At 43.3% G+C, this 17,446-nt stretch overlaps 1 protein-coding gene and 1 long non-coding RNA gene across 4 annotated transcripts; both read left to right on the top strand.

Annotated features, from left to right (window-relative positions):
- Window positions 1-12: 12 nt before the first annotated feature.
- LOC115163817 (BTB/POZ domain-containing adapter for CUL3-mediated RhoA degradation protein 2-like) lies at window positions 13-15,447 on the top strand. Of its 3 annotated transcripts, none has more exons than XM_029716003.1 (8): window positions 13-173; window positions 1,477-1,719; window positions 1,911-2,099; window positions 2,367-2,536; window positions 9,043-9,179; window positions 10,334-10,529; window positions 10,761-10,972; window positions 13,843-15,447. In XM_029716003.1, the coding sequence occupies exons 2-8, from the start codon at window positions 1,479-1,481 to the stop codon at window positions 13,901-13,903; spliced, it is 1,206 nt and encodes a 401-aa protein (XP_029571863.1). In that variant the 5' UTR covers window positions 13-173; window positions 1,477-1,478; the 3' UTR covers window positions 13,904-15,447. The 3 variants fall into 3 exon arrangements, with proteins under 3 accessions (XP_029571863.1, XP_029571865.1, XP_029571864.1); XM_029716005.1 differs by having other exon boundaries at window positions 14-173; window positions 1,477-1,686; XM_029716004.1 differs by lacking the exon at window positions 13,843-15,447 and having other exon boundaries at window positions 14-173; window positions 10,761-11,164.
- LOC115163827 (uncharacterized) lies at window positions 2,552-5,054 on the top strand. Its single transcript, XR_003869814.1, has 2 exons — window positions 2,552-4,556; window positions 4,662-5,054. It is a non-coding gene; the product is annotated as an uncharacterized LOC115163827 (long non-coding RNA).
- Window positions 15,448-17,446: the final 1,999 nt, after the last annotated feature.

Genomic DNA, 17,446 nt, shown 5'->3' with positions numbered 1-17,446 from the left:
GAGGGAGGTGGATGGGAGTTGTAGTCGGGAAACTTGTATGTAGTCGGGAAAGTTATTTATCGTCGTTGCCTTGTAAATATTGACAATTGTAGGTGGCGTACATAGCATAGATTTTAATGTACTAACGAACACCTGTTCAACAAACGAATTATCCCAAGAGAAAGACGGCGTGGGTGAGTATCTAGAAAGTTAGCTAGCTAGCTAGTTTTTACCTGGGTGGCAAGGTTGGTTTGAAACGTTATCTAGTTATTATACACTAGGACTACTTCATTCAAGTTTGTCTCAATGTTCTTGAATTTGTACTTGACATATTATAGCTGGCTAACAACAATACGGTAGCCAGTACTAGTAACGTTAGTTAGTTAGTTAGCTAGCAAGCCAACACTACTAGTTAACTAGTATATAGCTCTAGCTGAACTACAGTTTGCGACTCAACCCTATGTGGCATGTTGCTAGTTAGTTAACGTTATCTCATAATTTATATGTACAGACGTTTTAGGCCTAATTTACTTGTCACAAATTGTACTACATATTAGGACATATACCATGACGGTTCCATAGGAGTAGCCATATGTGGAATGGTTTGATATCACAAGACATAACTTCCTCTGCTGGTTGGAATTACACTACTGCACCCATCTGAATCAAAGTTCCCCAGAGACAGACTGTCTTCCTCTGCTATGCAACGTTTTTGGGGACATTCTACCAAATAAGCCAAATAAGCCAAATAACCTTTATTTAAGGTCAAATCACTAGCCACTTTAATAATGGAACACTTGTCACTTTAATAATGTTTACATATTTTTGTTTTACTCATCTCATGTGTGTATACTGTATTCTATCCTACTGTATCTTAGTCTATGCCACTCTGACATTGCTCATCCTAATATTTATAATATTTCTTAATTCCATTATTTTACTTTTAGATCTGTGTGTATTGTTGTGAATTGTTAGATATTACTGCACTGTTGGAGCTAGTAACACAAGCATTTCACTACACCTACTATAACATCTGCTAAACATGTGTATGTGACAAATCAGATTTGATTTGAAATACACACACACACACACACACACACACACACACACACACACACACACACACACACAGTGTTGTGGGCCCAGCTAAATTCCATGCTAGGGGAAATGGAGAGGGAGATACTGATTGGGTGGGTGGCTTCCTCTCTCCATTGTGTTCACAATGTTCTCGACTACTGGTGTTTTAAGTATGACCGCATTGGCCAGAGCAACTCATTTACATTTACATTTTAGTCATTTAGCAGACGCTCTTATCCAGAGCGACTTACAGTAGTAGTCCCCTCTAATTTCAGTCAATGACTATAAATCAAGGTTTCAGATTTCATTCCTTTCAGAGGGACATTGTCCCAACTGTCACCTTGTTAGTCTGTCATCTCAGCACAGGGCAGAGGATTGAGTTTTTTTTCCTGTGCTTTTCTATTGCCTCCCCTCCACCAGGTATGATCTGCCTGGCCAGTGAAAGGCTGTGGCGGCCCCCCCCAGTAGCTGTCACCACGGCGGGGGACATCAGGACCTCCATCTGCAGGGTGGTCATCTACCTTCAGAGGGACATGTCCGGGGACAGCTGCCAGCTCCCTCTGCACCGGCTATGCCTCCAAACCCAGGTCACGTCCACTGGCTCCCAAGCCATTAGACCTTCCCATGAAAGTATACATGGAACAGTGGGCAATCAGGGCAGCGGTCAGTTATGAATGAATGTGCCAATATCCTCTGTGTTTATGTAGGCTATACATTGTGCTAGGCTGACTGCATACACTTTCACATCATACACATTAAAAACAATATTTTTAAATGCTTATATGTTGATGCCAAAGAAACATTTTCATCCTTGAATAGACAATAAAGTTATATTATATTCTTCCCCTCCACAGCCTCCCAGATGGCATGTCCCAAGTCCAAGACGTGCAGCTACAGAGCAGCGTTGGGCCTGGGTAACAAGTATGTGCGTCTAAACGTAGGGGGGACCCTGTTCTACACCACGCTGCAGGTGCTCACCAGGCAGGACTCTATGCTGAAGGCCATGTTCAGTGGCAGGAAGGAGGTCTTCATTGACAGAGAAGGTGAGAAGGACTTTGGAGACTTCCAGAAAGTCTCACAGTCACTCTTATGGATCAGAAACATAGATGAAACTCTACTTAGACTAATACAGACTTCGGAATGGAGCAGATGGCTAAAGCAACAATCATCAGCAATGATTACAAATCCCATTTAGATTTACAGGCCCTATGGCAGGCATATCATCAAAAAGATACACAGAACTACGTTACTCTAAAAATCTGATTGGAATTGACCGTTGCCTTTCACTTTCATTGCCTGGTCCTGTCCAGGCTGGATCCTGATAGATCGCAGTGGGAAGCACTTTGGCTCCATCCTGACGTACCTGCGGGAGGAAGCGGTCTCCTTGCCCCCTGGCAGGCAGGGGGCTCTAGAGCTGCTGGCAGAGGCCAAGTATTACCTGATCCAGGGTCTGGTGGAGCTGTGCCAGGGAGGCCTGCAGGTCAGTGACACAGAGAGAAGTGTGTCCCAAATGGAACCATATTCCCTTTATAGTGCACTACTTTTGACCAGGGCCGGAGGATTCTGGATGAAAGCAATGCACTACATAGTGGAATAGAGTGCCATTTGGAATGCTGGCTGTGTTGTAGGAGTGTGTTGCCCTCACTACTGATCCAACCTACAGCTTTACTAGATCCTAGATCTGTGCATGAAGGTAACAGACTCTACTGTGTTGTAATGCGTGTTTGTTTGTTGTTGTCTTGGCCATGCTGACTTGAACACGACTTACCCTCCACAGATTGCTTCCTCATGTTGTGATATTTGACTTACTTTGGACCAGGGTGTCTACTGTGTTAGTGGCTGTAGGACAACAATACTGTTTGTTTACCATCTGTGCCAGGTAGGGCTGGCACAATTACCGTTATAACCGACGATTATGGATAAAAATAACCGTCATAAAGAGAAAAAAAAAGAAGAAGCTGTTTGTTTGTTGACTGAACATCTGACTGAAGACCGGACAGCCAGAGATTTGTGTGGTTGAGTCCGTTTCAGCCGTAACATGGACTCTTAACAACGTGATGAAACTTTGTTACTCCTTGTTGAAACAAGCGAACAAGTCTTTGGTTGCCTAGGCAACGCCCCCCCCCCCCCCCCCCAAAAAAAATGCAGCAGCAACACACATAGAATGAATAGAACGGGATTGTAACCTCTAACCCAGGCCATGTGACTGGTTAACTCATGGGTACACTCGCAATGGCTGCCTGGTATTGTGATGCAATCATTTCCATGGCAATGTAGAATGTTCATTGACATGATGTTAACTGATGCGACTCATGCAATGGAACGTGTTTTTTGTAATGTCAGTTGAGTTGAATCAACAAATCACTGCACATATTTTAGTACATCTTTTACTTTCTGCTTTGCTCCTATCAGTACACTTGCAATGTCCACCCATCATGCCATCATTGACTTGAATGGGGACACTTGTTCTATTCAATATATTTCTATGGCAGCACATGCAGTCAGGTGCAGAGGAGGAGAAAATGTGCGTCTCAAAACAATGTATAATATGTACATACCTATTATGAGAACCGCAGTAATTTGGCTGGCCAATCACCTTCATCCAAAATTCCATGACTATTACAACCATAGTGGCAGCGGGTATAATGTGACTGAGTCTCAAATGGCACTCTATTCCCTATGTAGTGTACTACTTTTTACCTGGGCCCCTAGTGAACACTCTTGGAAAGGGGATACCTAGACAGTTGCACAACGGAATGCATTTAACCGAAATGTGATGTGTGAGGGCTGCCTTACTCAACGTCCACATCATTAGTGCCCAGGGAGCAGTTGTTGTTGGGGGTTTAACTGCTCAAGGGCAGAACAGAGAATATATCTCACCTTGTTGGCTCGGGGGATTCGAACCAGCGACCTTTCGGTTACTGGCCCAACGCTCTTAACTGCTAGGCTACCTGCTGCCCGTGTGATAGATGTTAGATAGATAGATGTGATAGATGTTCATTGGAATGCATGGCATTCAGTATTTGGACTAGCCCAAGGTTCTAATGGGAGGTTCTGCGGTCTCCATGGTGACAGTGGGCAATGATACATGCGGTAAAGAGATCAATCGAACCCAACCAAAACAATGGAAATGCTATGGAAACGCGTGGGAGAAATACACTATGTTGAGGTATAAATCGATAGGTAATGTTTGTATGGATGCCAACCCCAATACATTTTCACGTCATCGTCACCAATCAACGGCATTACATTTAAGAACGACTTTGACCACCACCACTGATTTCTGTATGCTAGCTAAGCTACCAGCTTATACGAACAGGAATTAGCATTTATCAGTCACTTCTTATAAACCTGAAAATGGGACTTCAGTTACCGCATTGTGGGCCTGTTACAATACATCAATCATGTCGGATTTGACAAATATCCCCTTTGTTAGATCAGATTTCCTCCTTCTATCCCCCACGGTCTGCGATCCATTGACCTCTTTACCACATCTATAGGTTATATTCCACTATCCACTAACTCCAATCTCATACAGTCCAATAGAATATAGGTTATATTCCACTATCCACTAACCCTATCTCATACAGTCCAATAGAATATAGGTTATATTCCACTATCCACTAACTCCAATCTCATACAGTCCAATAGAATATAGGTTATATTCCACTATCCACTAACCCTAACTCATACAGTCCAATAGAATATAGGTTATATTCCACTATCCACTAACCCTAACTCATACAGTACAATACAATATAGGTTATATTCCACTATCCACTAGCCCTAACTCATACAGTCCAATAGAATATAGGTTATATTCCACTAACCCTAACTCATACAGTCCAATAGAATATAGGTTATATTCCACTATCCACTAACCCTAACTCATACAGTCCAATAGAATATAGGTTATATTCCACTAACCCTAACTCATACAGTCCAATAGAATATAGGTTATATTCCACTATCCACTAACCCTAACTCATACAGTCCAATAGAATATAGGTTATATTCCACTATCCACTAACCCTAACTCATACAGTCCAATAGAATATAGGTTATATTCCACTAACCCTAACTCATACAGTACAATAGAATATACAGTTGAAGTCGGAAGTTTACATACACTTATGTTGGAGTCATTAAAACTCATTTTCAACCACTCCACAAATTTCTTGTTAACAACAAACTATAGTTTTGGCAAGTCGGTTAGGACATCTACTTTGTGCATGACACAAGTCATTTTTCCAACAATTGTTTACAGACAGATTATTTCACTTATAATTCACTGTATCACAATTCCAGTGGGTCAGAAGTTTACATACACTAAGTTGACTGTGCCTTTAAACAGCTTGGAAAATTCCAGAAAATTATGTCATGGCTTTAGAAGCTTCTGATAGGCTGATTGACATAATTTTAATCAATTGGAGGTGTACCTGTGGATGTATTTCAAGGCCTACCTTAAAACTCAGTGCGTCTTTGCTTGACATCATGGGAAAATCAGAAGAAATCAGCCAAGACCTTAGAAAAAAATTGTAGACCTCCACAAGTCTGGTTCATCCTTGGGAGCAATTTTCAAACACCTGAAGGTACCACGTTCATCTGTACGAACAATAGTACGCAAGTATAAACACCATGGGACCACGCAGCCGTCATACCGCTCAGGATGGAGACACGTTCTGTCTCCTAGAGATGAACGTACTTTGGTGCGATAAGTGCATATCAATCCCAGAACAACAGCAAAGGACCTTGTGAAGATGCTGGAGGAAACAGGTACAAAAGTATCTATATCCACAGTAAAATAAGTCCTATATCGACATAACCTGAAAGGCCGCTCAGCAAGGAAGAAGCCATTGCTCCAAAACCGCCATAAAAAGCCAGACTATGGTTTGCAACTGCATATGGGTACAAAGATCGTTCTTTTTGGAGAAATGTCCTCTGGTCTGATGAAACAAAAATAGAACTCTTTGGCCATAATGACCATCGTTATGTTTGGAGGAAAAAGGGGGAGGCTTGCAAGCCAAAGAACACCATCCCAACCGTGAAGCACGGGGTTGGCAGCATCATGTTGTGGGGGTGCTTTGCTGCAGGAGGGACTGGTGCACTTCACAAAATAGATGGCATCATGAGGGAGGAAAATTATGTGGATATATTGAAGCAACATCTCAAGACATCAGTCAGGAAGTTAAAGCTTGGTCGCAAATGTGTCTTCCAAATGGACAATGACCCCAAGCATACTTCCAAAGTTGTGGCAAAATGGCTTAAGGACAACACAGTCAAGGTATTGGAGTGGCCATCACAAAGCCCTGACCTCAATCCTATAGAACATTTGTGGGCAGAACTGAAAAAGTGTGCGCGAGCAAGGAGGCCTACAAACCTGACTCAGTTTCACCAGCCCTGTCAGGAGGAATGGGCCAAAATTCACCCAATTTATTGTGGAAAGCTTGTGGAAGGTGACCCGAAACGTTTGACCCAAGTTAAAACAATTTAAAGGCAATGCTACCAAATACTAATTGAGTGAATGTAAACTTCTGACCCACTGGGAATGTGATGAAAGAAATAAAAGCTGAAATAAATCATTCTCTCTTCTATTATTCTGACATTTCACATTCTTAAAATAAAGTGGTGATCCTAACTGACCTAAAACAGGGAATTTTTACTAGGATTAAATGTCAGGAATTGTGAAGTTTAAGTTGAGTTTAAATGTGTTTGGCCAAGGTGTATGTGAACTTCCGACTTCACCTGTAGGTTTTTATTCCAATATCCACTAACGTCCTTCTGCATTCCATTGACCTCTTTACCACATCTATGCTAAGGAGTCTTGAATTAATACCACATTGAATTCATATTTCGTTCATGTCATGTCCTCTTTTTTAAAATGTATTTTACATTTTTATGACAGCAGATGTCACTAAACGGTTCATTTTCAGATTGGATTGTACTTCATAAAGGCTTTTATTAATACATCTTGGAGTAAGTCTTTTAAGAATTAAATGATAGAGCATTGTAAGAGTCACTCAACCTCAGAGACTTTTTTTTTTTTTTTTTTTTTTTACATTGTTTTGTGGTAGAGTTTAGTGAATACAAGTTTCAACATAATCTTTTCACTCTTCTATGTCAGGCGTGAGGGTTCATTTGTGGTCCGTTCCAATTCCGTGAGCCAATCAGTAAAGTCACCTTCTGACCTGACTGAGTTGTTCAAATGGAGTTTACCTGATCCTTGCTATATGTCCTGACTAGAGGTCGACCGATTATGATTTTTCAACACCGATACCAATTATTGAATTACCAAAAAAAAAGCTGATACCCGATTTTATTTTATTTTTTATTTTTTTATTTTTAAAATTTTATTTTTTATTATTATTATTTTTAAATTAAAAATGTTTAAAAAAATGTATTTAGTATATTTTTTTTTAATTATTATTATTTATTTTGTAATTTTATTTTTTATTTTTATTGTTTATTATTATGATTATTTTAAAAATATTTTTTATAAATATATATATTGTCATTATTATATATATATATTTGTAATAATGACAATTACAACAATACTGAATGAACACTTATTTTAACTTAATATAATACATAAATAAAAAATCTATTTAGCCTCAAATAAATAATGAAACATTAAATTTTGTTTAAATAATGCAAAAACAGTGGTGGAAAAGAAAGTAAAAGTGCATTATGTGCCATGTAAAAAAGCTAACGTTTAAGTTCCTTGCTCAGAACATGAGAACATGGTGGTTTCCTTTTAACATGAGTCTTCAGTATTCCCAGGTAAGAAGTTTTAGGTTGTAGTTATTATAGGACTATTTCTCTCTATACCATTTGTATTTCATATACCTTTGACTATTGGATGTTCTAATAGGTACTTTAGTATTGCCAGCCTAATCTCGGGAGTTGATAGGCTTGAAGTCATAAACAGCGCTGTGCTTCAAGCATTGCAAAGAGCTGCTGGCAAATGCAGGAAAGTGCTGTTTGAATGAATGCTTACGAGCCTGCTGCTGCCTACCACCGCTCTGTCAGACTGCTCTATTAAATATCAAATCATAGACTTAATTATAATATAATAACACACAGAAATATGAGCCTTAGTTTCTGGATTTGACCATATTAATGACCTATCATTTCGAAAACAAAACGTTTTATCTAACGAGTGGCATCCATAAGTCTAAATATTGCTGTTACATTGCACAACCTTCAATGTTATGTCATAATTATGTAAAATTCTGGCAAATTAATTACGGTCTTTGTTAGGAAGAAATGGTCTTCACACAGTTCGCAACGAGCCAGGCGGCCCAAACTGCTGCATATACCCTGACTGCTTGCACAGAACGCAAGAGAAGTGACATAATTTCCCTAGTTAATATTGCCTGCTAACATGAATTTATTAACTAAATATGCAGGTTTAAAAATATATACTTGTGTATTGATTTTAAAGAAAGGCGTTGATGTTTATGGTTAGGTACATTGGTGCAACGACAGTGCTTTTTTCGCGAATGCGCTTGTTAAATCATCACCCGTTTGGCGAAGTAGGCTGTGATTCTATGATAAATTAACAGGCACCGCATTGATTATTTGCAATGCAGGACACGTTAGATAACTACACATGGTTGATGATATTAGTAGTTTAACTAGTGATTATGTTAAGATTGATTTTGTTTTTTTATAAGATAAGTTTAATGCTAGCTAGCAACTTACCTTGGCTCCTTGCTGCAACTCGCGTAACAGGTGGTCAGCCTGCCAGTCTCCTCGTGGATTGCAATGTAATCGGCATCCAAAAATGCAGATTACCGATTATTATGAAAACTTGAAATCAGCCCCTAATTAATCGTCCATTCCGATTAATCGGTCGACCTGCAGCCTTTTGTATTGTTCAGCGGCACAGAGTGGAACCAGACATTGTTTAGATTGGTTCTGGTCCTCTTTTTCTCTTATGTACTATAACAGCCTGCCTGTGGTGTCTGTTTTGATTAACAGGACCAAAAGGAGCCGTCTCTGTGTGTAATCCCTGTTGTCACCTCTGCCAAGGAGGAAGAGAGACTGATCCAGGCCTGCACCAAGCCTGTAGTGAAGCTGCTGTACAACAGAAGCAACAACAAGTACTCCTATACTAGGTGACCTACTACAAGTATAGTGCCTTACAAAATGGCAGCCCTATGCTGGTTCTGTTGTTTGGAGAGTCGATAATAGTTCATGACTGTTGGTAAGTGCTTAGTGAGGGCCTCTAATGTCAAGTACTCGTTATGTACTCTGTGTTGACAATGGAATGCTGTACCTCCTGATCCATGGGGCTGTAATTCCTCCACAGTAACTCAGACAACAACCTGTTAACCCGTGGGCTGTAATTCCTCCACAGTAATTCAGACAACAACCTGTTAACCCGTGGGCTGTAATTCCTCCACAGTAACTCAGACAACAACCTGTTAACCCGTGGGCTGTAATTCCTCCACAGTAATTCAGACAACAACCTGTTAACCCGTGGGCTGTAATTCCTCCACAGTAATTCAGACAACAACCTGTTAACCCGTGGGCTTTATTTCCTCCACAGTAATTCAGACAACAACCTGTTAACCCGTGGGCTGTAATTCCTCCACAGTAACTCAGACAACAACCTGTTAACCCGTGGGCTGTAATTCCTCCACAGTAATTCAGACAACAACCTGTTAACCCGTGGGCTGTAATTCCTCCACAGTAACTCAGACAACAACCTGTTAACCCGTGGGCTGTAATTCCTCCACAGTAACTCAGACAACAACCTGTTAACCCGTGGGCTGTAATTCCTCCACAGTAACTCAGACAACAACCTGTTAACCCGTGGGCTGTAATTCCTCCACAGTAATTCAGACAACAACCTGTTAACCCGTGGGCTGTAATTCCTCCACAGTAATTCAGACAACAACCTGTTAACCCGTGGGCTGTAATTCCTCCACAGTAACTCAGACAACAACCTGTTAACCCGTGGGCTGTAATTCCTCCACAGTAATTCAGACAACAACCTGTTAACCCGTGGGCTGTAATTCCTCCACAGTAATTCAGACAACAACCTGTTAACCCGTGGGCTTTATTTCCTCCACAGTAATTCAGACAACAACCTGTTAACCCGTGGGCTGTAATTCCTCCACAGTAATTCAGACAACAACCTGTTAACCCGTGGGCTGTAATTCCTCCACAGTAATTCAGACAACAACCTGTTAACCCGTGGGCTGTAATTCCTCCACAGTAACTCAGACAACAACCTGTTAACCCGTGGGCTGTAATTCCTCCACAGTAACTCAGACGACAACTTGTTGAAGAATATTGAGCTGCTTGACAAGCTGTCTCTGAGCTACAACGGCCGTGTTCTCTTCATCAAGGACGTGATCGGCGATGAGATCTGTTGCTGGTCGTTCTACGGACAGGGACGCAAGCTGGCAGAGGTCTGCTGCACATCCATAGTTTACGCCACAGAGAAAAAACAGACCAAGGTTGGTTAGGGGTTTCACACACACACACACACACACACACACTCACACTCACACTCACACTCACACTCCCTCACTCACTCACTCACTCACTCACTCACTCACTCACTCACTCACTCACTCACTCACTCACTCACTTGTTCATGGCAGTCCATCGTTGCTGACACAGGCAAACATCTTTTGTACTGTAGCTAATCTTTATGTTGACCCTGTCCGTCCGTCTCTCTGTCCCAGGTGGAGTTCCCAGAGGCCAGGATCTACGAGGAGACCCTGAACGCTTTGCTCTATGAGACACTTCCTGTCCCTGACGACTCCCTATTGGAGGCCACACGCCGTCGACACGCCCACAGTCACACCCACTGTGGTTTCCACAGCGAGGAGGAAGAAGGCCCCACCCACTCTGGAGTGGACCTTAGGGAGCGCGTGCGCCGCATCCACGTCAAGAGGTACAGCACCTACGACGACTGGCCGCTGGGACACTAAGGATGCGTCTCAAATTGCACCCTATTCCCTATATGGTGTACTACTTTTGACCCGGGCTCTATATAGGAAATAGGGGCCTATAAGGCTCTATATAGGAAATAGGGCTCTATATAGGAAATAGGGGCCCATAGGGCTCTATATAGGAAATGGGGGCCCATAGGGCTCTATATAGGAAATAGTGGCCTATAGGGCTCTATATAGGAAATAGTGGCCTATAGGGCTCTATATAGGAAATGGGGCCCATAGGGCTCTATATTGGAAATGGGGGCCCATAGGGCTCTATATAGGAAATAGGGGCCCATAGGGCTCTATATAGGAAATAGGGGCCCATAGGGCTCTATATAGGAAATGGGGGCCCATAGGGCTCTATATTGGAAATGGGGGCCCATAGGGCTCTATATTGGAAATGGGGGCCCATAGGGCTCTATATTGGAAATGGGGGCCCATAGGGCTCTATATTGGAAATGGGGGCCCATAAGGCTCTATATAGGAAATAGGGGGCCCATAGGGCTCTATATTGGAAATAGGGGCCCATAATGCTCTATATAGGAAATAGGGGCCCATAGGGCTCTATATAGGAAATAGGGGCCCATAGGGCTCTATATAGGAAATAGGGGCCCATAGGGCTCTATATAGGAAATGGGGGCCCATAGGGCTCTATATTGGAAATGGGGGCCCATAGGGCTCTATATTGGAAATGGGGGCCCATAAGGCTCTATATAGGAAATAGGGGCCCATAGGGCTCTATATTGGAAATAGGGGCCCATAAGGCTCTATATAGGAAATAGGGGCCCATAGGGCTCTATATAGGAAATAGGGGCCCATAGGGCTCTATATAGGAAATAGGGGCCCATGGGGCTCTATATAGGAAATAGGGGCCCATGGGGCTCTATATAGGAAATAGGGGCCCATAGGGCTCTATATAGGAAATAGGGGCCCATAGGGCTCTATATAGGAAATAGGGGCCCATAGGGCTCTATATAGGAAATAGGGGCCCATAGGGCTCTATATAGGAAATAGGGGCCCATAGGGCTCTATATAGGAAATAGGGGCCCATAGGGCTCTATATAGGAAATAGGGCTCTATATAGGAAATAGGGGCCCATAGGGCTCTATATAGGAAATAGGGGCCCATAGGGCTCTATATAGGAAATAGGGGCCCATAGGGCTCTATATAGGAAATAGGGGCCCATAGGGCTCTATATAGGAAATGGGGGCCCATAGGGCTCTATATTGGAAATGGGGGCCCATAGGGCTCTATATTGGAAATGGGGGCCCATAGGGCTCTATATTGGAAATGGGGGCCCATAGGGCTCTATATTGGAAATGGGGGCCCATAAGGCTCTATATAGGAAATAGGGGCCCATAGGGCTCTATATTGGAAATAGGGGCCCATAATGCTCTATATAGGAAATAGGGGCCCATAGGGCTCTATATAGGAAATAGGGGCCCATAGGGCTCTATATAGGAAATAGGGGCCCATAGGGCTCTATATAGGAAATGGGGGCCCATAGGGCTCTATATTGGAAATGGGGGCCCATAGGGCTCTATATTGGAAATGGGGGCCCATAAGGCTCTATATAGGAAATAGGGGCCCATAGGGCTCTATATTGGAAATAGGGGCCCATAAGGCTCTATATAGGAAATAGGGGCCCATAGGGCTCTATATAGGAAATAGGGGCCCATAGGGCTCTATATAGGAAATAGGGGCCCATGGGGCTCTATATAGGAAATAGGGGCCCATGGGGCTCTATATAGGAAATAGGGGCCCATAGGGCTCTATATAGGAAATAGGGGCCCATAGGGCTCTATATAGGAAATAGGGGCCCATAGGGCTCTATATAGGAAATAGGGGCCCATAGGGCTCTATATAGGAAATAGGGGCCCATAGGGCTCTATATAGGAAATAGGGCTCTATATAGGAAATAGGGGCCCATAGGGCTCTATATAGGAAATAGGGGCCCATAGGGCTCTATATAGGAAATAGGGGCCCATAGGGCTCTATATAGGAAATAGGGGCCCATAGGGCTCTATATAGGAAATAGGGCTCTATATAGGAAATAGGGGCCCATAGGGCTCTATATTGGAAATGGGGGCCCATAGGGCTCTATATAGGAAATAGGGGCCCATAGGGCTCTATATAGGAAATAGGGGCCCATAGGGCTCTGTATAGGAAATAGGGGCCCATAAGGCTCTATATAGGAAATAGGGGCCCATAGGGCTCTATATTGGAAATAGGGGCCCATAGGGCTCTATATAGGAAATAGGGGCCCATAAGGCTCTATATAGGAAATAGGGGCCCATAGGGCTCTATATAGGAAATAGGGGCCCATAAGGCTCTATATAGGAAATAGGGGCCCATGGGGCTCTGGTCGAATGTAGAGAATAATATGCCGTTTTTGACGAAGCCTGATCTAACCACAGAGGAGGAAACTGGTTCCCTGCTGACCGGCCGCTGGGACACTAAGTATACGTCTCAGGTGATGCCCTATGTAGTGCACTACCATTCGAACTCTCATCTCCCTGTCAGTCACCTCTCAGTGAGAACCTCAAAATGTATTTAATGATTCATCAAACCTATCTGCACTAATTACTGTTACTGCAGCCCTTGGTGAGAGTGAGTGATGGCTCCCAAAAGGCACCCTATTCCGCATCCTATACCCATAAGGCTCTGTTCAAAAGTAGTGTATAAGTTAGTTAGATGTAAAATTGCGCGACTAAGATCTCTGCAAAACATCAAAATGAGTGACAGATTTCATAAGTTATCACAGATGAATACGGAATCTCAATATGGACAAACAGTACTATCGCCACTTTTTTTCACATTTTTCAAGGGAGTATGTGAGCACACTTGTTTGCCTACGGCTAGGCGCCAGCCGAACTGTAGCATGCTGACGCCTTAAGGATGTGTCCCATCTAACCACAAAGGAGGAAACTGGCTCCCGCTGGCTCTTCACTTAATCACAACACCCACCGCTGAAGCACTGGTGTTGTTGGCCTCAAAATGGCCTTGGGCACAAAATGGCTGCCATACTGCATCACCCTGGTGCCTGACAGACTTTGTCGATGGAAAACTCATGATTTAAAATGTTGAGATGCTTATGCTATATCGCCTTTATTTTATATAGAACTCTCTTCTTCCCAATCAAATCTGTGTTCATACAATCAAAATTGCAACTTCAAATCAGCGTAGATGAAGGGGAGGAGACGGGTTAAAGAAGGATTTTTAAACCTTGTGACAATTGAGACATGGATTGTGTATATGTGCCATTCAGAGGGTGAATGAACAAGACAAAATATTTAAGTGCCTTTGAACGGGGTATGGTAGTAGGTACCAGGCCCATCCAGCAAACTTGACACAACTATGGGAAACATTGGAGTCAATATGGACCAGCATCCCTGAGGAATGCTTTCGACTCCTTGTAGAGTACATACTCCAACAAATTGAGGCTGTTCTAAGAACATAAAAGGGGGGGGGGGGGGGCAACTCAATATTGGGAAGGTGTTCCTAATGTTTGGTGTACTCAGTGTAGGAAGCCATCAGACTTATAGATGGTTTTATGTACAGTTATTATATAGCTATCAAACTTTTTTGGTTGGGAGTTGTGACAAGTTCAAGGACCAGCGAATGTATCACAAGCAATCAAAATCAACTATCGTAGCCCTTTGGCCTTCTGTGAATAGACAGGGAAGACTGTGAATGTTTTTTTTGTTATGTCTATATTTATAGTTTTGAGAGTTTCTCATATCACATGTTGACATATAATCATGCCTAAGACTTTTTCATGAAAATTAACTTGAGGGACACATTCAACGATGTCTATAAATGGCTAATCTCATTCCCAGATACTTCGGCCCAGTGCAGTAGCCCAGGGATCATGTTAATGCTTTGTGCAGTAGCCCTGGGGATCATGTTAATGCTTTGTGCAGTAGCCCAGGGATCATGTTAATGCTTTGTGCAGTAGCCCAGGGATCATGTTAATGCTTTGTGCAGTAGCCCTGGGATCATGTTAATGCTTTGTGCAATAGCCCTGGGATCATGTTAATGCTTTGTGCAGTAGCCCTGGGGATCATGTTAATGCTTTGTGCAGTAGCCCTGGGATCATGTTAATGTTTTGTGCAGTAGCCCTGGGATCATGTTAATGCTTTGTGCAATAGCCCTGGGATCATGTTAATGCTTTGTGCAATAGCCCTGGGATCATGTTAATGCTTTGTGCAGTAGCCCTGGGATCATGTTAATGCTTTGTGCAGTAGCCCTGGGATCATGTTAATGAATGGCAGGTCATTCTTATTAACAGTTTTAATCAGGTATTCACTGAAGACATTTCCTCTTCACACTTTTAAGGGAGTGCCTCACTCTCTAACGTGTTTTAATGTAGTTGAATCTTTATTCCTTTATTTTCACTTGGTTTTCCGTAATAAAAAAAGGTTTCAAATAACCCAGTGTTTGTGTAACAGGATACACTGTGCTGCTTAGCAGTATTCCTTCCTTTCTCACAACATCATTGCAGGTACTTGATCTTGCACCCTTTGCCTCATCAACACATTTGACGTCCCTGCTTGAGAACGTACTAACCAGTTGCGCCACCAAAAAATGATCCAATTCAATGGCACTGTTGACAACATTTCAAGCTGTGGGGTGAGTTTATCTGATACCATCTGACACCGTTACATCTGTCCATATTCCACTGGAACCTGTGGAGGGAAGCAACGGGCGTGGTTCTAGAACCTGTGGAGGGAATCAACGGGCGTGGTTCTAGAACCTGTGGAGGGAATCAACGGGCGTGGTTCTAGAACCTGTGGAGGGAATCAACGGGCGTGGTTCTGGAACCTGTGGAGGGAAGCAACGGGTGTGGTTCTGGAACCTGTGGAGGGAAGCAACGGGCGTGGTTCTGGAACCAGTGGAGGGAAGCAACGGGCGTGGTTCTAGAACCAGTGGAGGGAAGCAACGGGCGTGGTTCTAGAACCAGTGGAGGGAAGCAACGGGCGTGGTTCTGGAACCAGTGGAGGGAAGCAACGGGTGGGGTTCTGGAACCTGTGGAGGGAATCAACGGGCGTGGTTCTGGAACCAGTGGAGGGAATCAACGGGCGTGGTTCTAGAACCAGTGGAGGGAAGCAACGGGCGTGGTTCTGGAACCAGTGGAGGGAAGCAACGGGCGTGGTTCTGGAACCAGTGGAGGGAATCAACGGGCGTGGTTCTGGAACCTGTGGAGGGAATCAACGGGCGTGGTTCTAGAACCAGTGGAGGGAATCAACGGGCGTGGTTCTAGAACCAGTGGAGGGAATCAACGGGCGTGGTTCTGGAACCAGTGGAGGGAAGCAACGGGCGTGGTTCTGGAACCTGTGGAGGGAAGCAACGGGCGTGGTTCTAGAACCAGTGGAGGGAATCAACGGGCGTGGTTCTGGAACCAGTGGAGGGAAGCAACGGGTGTGGTTCTGGAACCTGTGGAGGGAAGCAACGGGCGTGGTTCTGGAACCTGTGGAGGGAAGCAACGGGCGTGGTTCTGGAACCAGTGGAGGGAAGCAACGGGCGTGGTTCTGGGCAGACAGCTGTAGTTCATTGACAGGCCACTTGGGGGCGCTAGTTAGAGGTATAATGACAGTAAAAGGTCCCAGTCAGAAAGGTTATTCTGTGTGTCTGTGTGTGTGTGTGTGTGTGTGTGTGTGTGTGTGTGTGTGTGTGTGTGTGTGTGTGTGTGTGTGTGTGTGTGTATCTCATGATGCTAATGACCACATTGATTTATTTCTACTGCAGCCTGACATGCGATGACATCATTTCTAAAACGGGAAGCCGTTTCCCTCAAAATATTCCTCATTCAAGATATTCTTAGCCTGAAAATAGGCTCAGACAAACCTATGCCATAGATCAGAATAATGGTAATGCCTTTGTAATAATTGAATGAAGAACAAATGCAAGCAGGGCTATTTACTTTGGCCGATGTTACATGACAATATAATTAAAAATGTGATAATTGCGTCACACTCACAGGAATAGAGCCCAAAATAGATGAGAGAATGAGAATTTGTGTGTCTGTTGTGTTGGTTACAGTATTGTGTGTCGTGTTGGTTACAGTATTGTGTCTGTTGTCTTGGTTACAGTATTGTGTGTCTGTTGTGTTGGTTACAGGAGTGTGTGTGTCGTGTTGGTTACAGTATTGTGTGTGTCTGTTGTGTTGGTTACAGTATTGTGTGTGTGTTGTGTTGTTTACAGTATTGTGTGTTGTGTTGTTTACAGTATTGTGTGTGTCTGTTGTGTTGGTTACAGTATTGAGTGTGCGTGTGTGTGTGTGTGTGTTACAGTATTGTGTGTTGTGTTGTTTACAGTATTGTGTGTGTGTGTGTTTACAGTATTGTGTGTTTGCGTGTGTCTCTTCCTATCTGTGTTGGTATTCTGTGTGAGTCAATCTGTCTTTTGAAACCCCCATGGCTCTTTCATGT

This window comes from Salmo trutta, chromosome 26 (assembly GCF_901001165.1).
Source record: "Salmo trutta chromosome 26, fSalTru1.1, whole genome shotgun sequence".
Classification (NCBI taxonomy): Eukaryota; Metazoa; Chordata; class Actinopteri; order Salmoniformes; family Salmonidae; genus Salmo; species Salmo trutta.
This window is presented reverse-complemented; position numbering and strand designations above follow the sequence as displayed.